At 39.5% G+C, this 8161-nt stretch overlaps 1 protein-coding gene across 1 annotated transcript; it reads right to left on the bottom strand.

The window, feature by feature from the left end:
- Positions 1-1572: 1572 nt before the first annotated feature.
- LOC115231388 (myb-like protein I) lies at positions 1573-3118 on the bottom strand (the record flags this gene model as incomplete). The annotated part of the gene is made up of 2 exons (XM_036500062.1): positions 2566-3118; positions 1573-2530 (listed from the first exon to the last, which is right to left on the bottom strand). Coding segments are annotated over exons 1-2 (1401 nt in total), but the record flags the coding sequence as incomplete, so codon positions are not given.
- Positions 3119-8161: the final 5043 nt, after the last annotated feature.

Raw genomic sequence — 8161 nt, forward strand, 5'->3', positions numbered from 1 at the left:
TCACCTCATTTCTTCCCTACCTACCTCCATCTGCTCTGGTTCTTACTCTTTGAGTTTTGTCTGTTTTTATTTGTGGGTTGTTGTTTGTTTTAATGTCTTTATTTATTTCTGTATATTTTCTTTCCTTTTTATTCTTTTATATATCTCTGTAAACTCATTGTCCGTTGCATTTGCAATGAAAATTACAATCATTATCATCATCATCATCATCATACTCATCACCAACTTAACCATCATCCTCTCTTTCACTTTTATATTTTATTATTATTACTATTATCATCACCATTTTATTCGTTAATAGTATTATTATTATTATTATTATTATTATTATTGTCATCGCCGTCTTTGAAGTTTTTCATCGCTTTCTCTTTCTCCTTCTCCTCTTCCTCCTTCTCCTCACAATCGTCATCATCATCATCACAACTGTCTTGTTCTTATTAATAATAATTAACATTATTAACATTTATCATTTCGTCCACGTTGTACAGGTTCTAGTATATTTTACTTTGCATTTTTTAGAAATTAATTTTTTCGTTTTATTATTTCATTAGTTAAATAATTATTTTTCAACGTCTTTTCATTAAAATTTGTTTTTGAAACAAAAAAAAAGTTTTTTGCTTCTGTATTTTTAATTATATTTTAATTTTTTAGTTTTCATTGATACTGCTGGTGTTAAGTGCAAGTGAATATTGACACGTTTGCATATGTATGTATGGTATGTATGTATGGTATGTATGTATGTATGTATGTATGTATGTATACATATATATACATTGATATATATATATATATATATATATATATATGTGAATATATCTATATATGTACACACATACACACAAATATACACTTATATAGGTATTATATGTATGTGTTACTGTGCTTGTGTAATAGGTATGTATATTTATGTGAGTTTGTCATGCATATATATACTATGTATGTATATAATATATATATATATATATATATATATATATACGTATCTACGTATGTATGCATAAGGACAATTTTACAAATAATAATAATAATGATAATAATAATAATAATAATAATAATAATAATAATAATTCACAAAAACAAACAAACAATACAACACAAAAAAACCCCACACTGTCTGTTTTGTCTGTATATGAGTGTGTATGCGTGCGCGCGTCTCTTTCACAGATGCGTTAGTTTAGGTATGTAGGAATAGGTATCATGATGAAGTTCGTGAGCGCTGGGTATACCGCACGCCCCCAACTGGGACGTGTGAGTCAGCTGATAGTGTATACCGCCGCTAGCGTCCTCCAGTAGCGAACCAGTAATGTAAGGGGAATTGGATCCGGTCACATGATGCAACAGGTGTGAGTTCATGTAAGCGTGGGGCGAACCCACATTTGGAGGCTGAGGAGATGATGATGACGATGTTTGATGATGGTGATGATGGTGTGGATGAGGTTGCTGTTGTTGGTGATGTTGTTGTTGTTGTTGTTGATGGTGTTGTTGATGCTGATGTGGCTGGTGGTGATGTTGTTGTTGTTGTTGTTGATGGTGTTGTTGATGCTGATGTTGCTGGTGGTGATGTTGTTGTTGTTGTTGCTGATGATGGTGTTGCTGCTGTTGCATATGGTGGTGTTGTTGCTGTTGTTGTTGTTGTTGATGCTGTTGATGATGATGATGCTGTTGTTGTCGTTGTTGTTGTTGCTGCTGCTGTTGGTGAGGATGGTGAGGCACGTACGTTGTGAGCGGCGGCGGTGGCGGCGGCGGGTGCGACGGATGGTGCGGGGGAGGTGGCTGCTGCTGCTGCTGGGCGTGGTGTTGCGGAGGCATCGCCGACCCCGCGGCAGTCGCCGCGTGGTGAGCGACCGCGGCGGCCGGGTGATGTTGCGTGATCGAATGATGAGAAGAGGGCGGGGGAGGTGGCGGTGGCGGCGGCACCAACGCTGCCGCTGCTGCTTGGTGGTGCTGTTGGTGGGCCCCGGGTTCGGTTACCGGCGGCGACATTGAGCACGCCGCCGGACCTAAAAGTTGTAGACTTCCTCCTAGACAGTTCCCGTTGGTCAAAGCCACGCCCCCACCCCCGTTGCTATTATTGTTGCTGTTGTTGTTGTTATTGGCATTACTGTTACTACCATTGGTATGATTGTTGTTGTTGTTGTTGATGTTATTACTATCATTGTTATCAACATCCTTGACGTCATCACTACTTCCATCATCACCACCACCTCCACCACCATCGCCACCAGGTGTGATATGGCCGTTGTTGTTATTGTTGTTGTTGTTGTTGTTATTGTTTGTGTGTGTGGAGAGGAGGAGAGTGTCTTTGATGTGTTGCGACGGGGTCGACGTCGTAGACGACAACGACGACGAAGACGTGGTAGACGATGCGGACGATGACGAAGAGGAGGCGGATGCGGACGACGAGGTGGACGATGAAGACGACGAGGACGAAGAGGAGGAGGATGAGGAGGACGAGGAAGAGATGGTGGTGGTTATGGTGGTGATGGTCGGCGTCATAGAACAGTACAGGCCGGGCGTGCCGCTTCGTCCACCCACCACCACCACCACCACCCGCCGCCGCCGCCGCCAACACCGCCGCCTCCTCCGTTCATTCCTGGAGGCGGCGGTCCGAGATTTCCTAGATTGTGCGTCGCAGCACCTGTCGTCGTCGTCGTCATCATCATAAGCCCTCCTCTCGGCGACGGCGTCGCGGATTGAGGACGGTACGGCGATATCGCCGAGCCGCCCATGACCACATCATCTGGCGCGACGGTAGCGCCAGCACCGTTCATTTTACCAAGTCGTTCTAGACTTTTCATGGAACTCTGACTATCCGAATCCGAGTTCATGTTGGTGAGACAGTCGGAAGATTTGGCACTACCGCTGCCGCTGCCGTTGCTGCTGTTGCTGCTGTTGTTGCCAGACTTGTCCATATTCACCTTCATCTTTTTTTCTTTCTTGAACTTCATCCGACGATTTTGAAACCAGATTTTAATCTGACGTTCGGAGAGGTTCAGAAGAGCTGCCATCTCAATTCTTCGAGGCCTACAAAGGTACTGGTTGAAATGAAACTCTTTCTCCAATTCGACAAGTTGGGCGCTCGTATATGCAGTTCGGGCACGTTTCGCTGGCTGTTCACATTCTGTTGAATAGAAGGAAAAGGGAAAAGAAATAATTAGGATCCAAAAATAAAATTACAATTTTAATTTTCATGATTACATTACGATGAAATAATTGAAACAATGAATATAATATATATATATATATATATATATATATATATGTATGTATGTAAAAGTAAAAAAATATATACAAACTGGGACAAGAACGTGAAACACCTAGAAGACGACACAAGAAACACAGGACGGGACATTCGAAGCCCTCAATCATCAGTCAAGAACCGGATCATCTTCGCAATTTCGGCTGATTAATCTTGAGATTGCTCCGATCTGGGCAGCCCCCAAGGGAAATCTAAGCCAAGCGCATTAGATCCCTTGGAAGAAAGCCTCGAATGTATACAAAACAAGGAGGGAAAAACGGACGATGTACACGAATAAAAATACAAAAATACGTGAAAACAATAAAGAAAGCACGAATAAGAATACAAATACGTAAAAACAATAATGGTAAGGATAAAAACAAAACCAGGACGTCAGGACAAGGGTCTTTCGACAGGACGAGTTGAGTTTGGGGCTGGCTAGTGGAAGAGTGCCTTATATATATATACATAGGGAGAGTTTACGAAAAAGGAAAAAAAGACGAAGACAAGTGGTGTACGAAACAAACAGATGTATTAGTATAACGCTCAGGAATAGAAAAAGTCTTTTACGTTTCGAGCCTACGCTCTTCTACAGAAAGGGACACAGAAAAAACAAAGAGAGAAACAAGGAGAGAAAAAATGTGTGTAGTGGCTAACGATCTATCGTATGTATGTATGTATGTATGTATATCATCATCATTATTGTTCGACCGTGGTCGAGACTTTCATAGTCTTTTCAAATGGCTAATAATGTGTGCGTGCGCCACTACTACACACATTGGAAAGCATTGTACAACCAAGTACTAAAGAAGATCTTTCCTCCTCCATGAAACAAAGCTGTTCCCGCTGGACGTCAACCCAGTATTTCTAAGCTACGGACCGAGTGATTTATTGTAAGATTATCTCCCTAGATAGATTGCCTTCACTACGGCTAAGGAGCCCTTTCTACCCCATATATATATATATATATATATATATGTATGTATGTATGTATATATATAAATTATTATAATTAGGGCTTAGCAAAATTGCTTCACTACATACCGAAATTTAGAAATAGTAGTTAACTACTATTCTAATACCATAAGATGTCTTCCAGACAGCTGTCTGGAATTATAATTATGTTTATAGTTATGATAGTTTTTGTATAAGTTTACCAATAATGGTTCTTTTAACATACAGAACTACTTGGTAAGATTATCAATTATAAATTGATTAATCAATTTTACCCTTTATTATTATGTATATATATATATATATATATATATATGAATGTACGTATGTATACACACACATATGGAGACAGTAAGTCTATAATACAAACAAGATCAAATACAAAAAACAACCAAAGTTCAAGGGACGTTCAAATTTATTATTATATCGTTGATGTTCAAAGCTATAAACAAAAAGTTATAGAGTGAAAGCATAACGTTTCGGACATAGTCCTTCGTCGGAAACAAGGAGAAATTCAAGGAAAGGCGGTAAGACGATAGGAAAAGCGAAAAGAGACCCAGGAGAAAAAAAACGCACATGGATAACGTTCACATGATCGACCCATGAGTAACCGGAAGTGTGAGAAGTAATATACACATACATTCTCTCTCTCTCTCTTTTTAATTATTATTATCCTTACATGATTTACATACATAAACATACCTACATACATACATACATACATACATACATACATACACACATACATACATACATACAAAAATGCACACGCATATACATGCGTAGAAACACGACTGACTGCTACTATAATAAATGCGAAAACTAATTTCTGTGTTTCAGTGTGTCACACTTTGACCTCCCTCCCTCACTATTCAATGACACTTCTACTATCGCTCATGCTGGGGTGAGAGTAACAGTAAGCATAGAGGCGGTAGTGGTGGTGGCGAAGACAGAGGCAAAGAAATTTAGGGAGAGTTGATGTTTTATTAAAAGTAGTAGTGTTGATGGTGGCAGTGGGAGTAATAATAAGAGAGAAAGAGAGAGAGAGAGAGAGAGAGAGAGAGAGAGAGAGAGAGAATGGGTATGTGAGAGAAAGAGGGACTGAACACTGAATCAACATACTGAACGAACACACTGAACACTGATGGTAATGGGGTGATATTAATAGTATGAGCTGTATTGTCATAGAGGCAGAGGCGGCGGTGATGATGGTGGTGGTAGCCGAGGCAGTCCGGGATGATGGTGAGAGTAAGCGATGTGAAAGACAGTGGTGGTGGTGGTGGTCGAGGGAAAGGCGACGAAGTCAAAAGTATTGATGGTGGTGGCCTCAGAAGTGTGAATGCTGTGTGTATGGCAGATGAAGTGGCGATGGTGGTGATACTGTTATCATGCAGCTTTACAATACTTCTCGGTTGACAAATTATATCATTGTTTTGATGAAAATTGTTCATTGCTTGAAAAATATTGTTCAAGTTTAATAAACTTTAATATTAACTCAATGCATGACGCGTCATTGTTGGGCCGAAGATCTAATGAAGAGCCCTCAACCGGAGCTATCTTAAACGCCGCCCCTATCTGGCGGCTTTTAAGATAGTTTAACATAATTCTCGAGTAAAAATCAGCGTGACACAGCGTGTAACAAGGCTGTATATGTGAATTACTGGTACAATCCAGCTGACGGGCTTCTATTAGAGATTGTCTGTCTACCCAATTTCAACTGACAAAGAATGGGTCTATCCAAGGCTATATAAAAATAGCATCTGCTCAAGATGTTATGCAGTGGGATCGAAACCGGCACCTGGTGATAGTGGAGGGAATTTTTGAACCAATCGACTATACGGTACCTAAAATGCACACACATGAATGCTCCGCCCAACTCATATATAGCAATCAAGAAAAGGCTGCATTTTATGTACATATAAAATATATATGCATGCATGTATATATATATATATATATCTATATATATATATATATATATATGTATGTATGTATTTATATGCACACACGTATATGTGTATAATCACTATAAATCTTTAAGTGGGTTCAATTGAACAGAACACTAGCGATAGTATCGAATCGAATTTATAAAACATGCTTAACCTCTCCACCTACACACCACCATAATACACACATACACGCACACACAAACATAAGCATTCATATATATATATATATACATGCACAAGCCACCATAATCACCGCCACCGCTGCTGCGCGCCCTCCTCCCATGATAACCAGGTCGTTATCATCATCAATGACCCGCCGGGCGCTGTTCTGACTGTTATAGGCTATCGTTGCCTCGACAGTGTTATCAGATCAATAAACTATGTCCGTTATCTGCAGTTATCTCCCTGCAAATCAGTCGTTATTGATTGGCGGGTAATATAAATTCTTATTAACGGCGCGATAACATCTTACTGTCATCTCATTTGATAGAGACAAAAGAAAGGCGCATGTGTTGTGCATCCACCCATCCGTCCATCCACCCATCTATACAGATCAATCACACACACACTCACTCATACATGTTTATGTATGTACAAACACATTGATGCATGCATATATACACGCGTCTCTATGTTAATGTACTACTACTACTACTACTACTACTACTACGACTACTACTTCTACTACTGCTGCTAATACTTCTACTACTGCTACTACTACTACTGCTACTGCTGCTACTACTTCTACTACTACTACGACTACTACTTCTACTACTACTACTGCTGCTAATACTTCTACAACTACTACTACTACTAATAATAATAATAATACCACTACTACTACTAATAATAATATGCGCACGCGCTTATATGTATATGCATACACATATACACACGTTCATACATGCATAGCTATATTAATATATATTTGTTTAAAAAAGGCGGCGAGCTGGCAGAAACGTTAGCACGCCAAGCGAAATACATAGCCGTATTTCGTCTGCCGCCACGTTCTGGGTTCAAATTCCGCCGATGTCGACTTTGCCTGTCATCATTTCAGGGTCGATTTAAATAAGTACAAGTTACGCACTGGGGTCCATATAATCGACATACTACGCTTGTCTGTCCTTGTTGGTCCCTTCTGTGTTTAGTGGGTAGTAAAGAAATACACACACACACACACACACACATATATATATATATATATATATATATATATCAATTAAACTAATAGCCTAGCATATTGAAAAAAAATTTGAAGATTCAGAAAAATTATATTATATACATACAAGAGGGATGACCACTAATTAGACATCCAATATGCTAGATGCAGACCGCATATGATCTGACCACTAAGAAAAGATTGTGTCTCAAGAAAATTCAGCAAACGCATCTTATATATATATATAATACAAATAAGAAAATGGAGAAACAAATTTAGTTGGTTCATCAACTTTCGGATATTAGAATGTTGGATTATTTATTCATTTAACAAAATGAGAACCTTAATAGCATACATATATATCTTATAATTCAATACATATAAGATAAGAATACAAATTATAAAAATCATAATATAAATTATTGAAATCATTAAAATCACTTTTTACAGCTATCCCATAGTGGGTTACACCCATAACCCCTATCTTACTCTGCATATATATGTATATAGTGGAGGAGCAATGGCCCAGTGGTTAGGGCAGCGGACTCGCGGTCATAGGATCGCGATTTCGATTCCCAGACCGGGCGTTGTGAGTGTTTATTGAGCGAAAACACCTAAAAGCTCCACGAGGCTCCGGCAGGGGATGGTGGTGATCCCTGCTGTACTCTTTCACCCACAATCTTCTCTCACTCTTACTTCCTGTTTCTGTTGTACCTGTATTTCAAAGGGCCGGCCTGTCACTCTCTGTGTCACGCTGAATATCCCCGAGAACTACGTTAAGGGTACACGTGCCTGTGGAGTGCTCAGCCAGTTACACGTTAATTTCACGAGCAGGTTCCATTGATTCGGATCAACCGGACC

This window comes from Octopus sinensis, unplaced genomic scaffold, assembly GCF_006345805.1.
Source record: "Octopus sinensis unplaced genomic scaffold, ASM634580v1 Contig18391, whole genome shotgun sequence".
Taxonomy (NCBI): domain Eukaryota; kingdom Metazoa; phylum Mollusca; class Cephalopoda; order Octopoda; family Octopodidae; genus Octopus; species Octopus sinensis.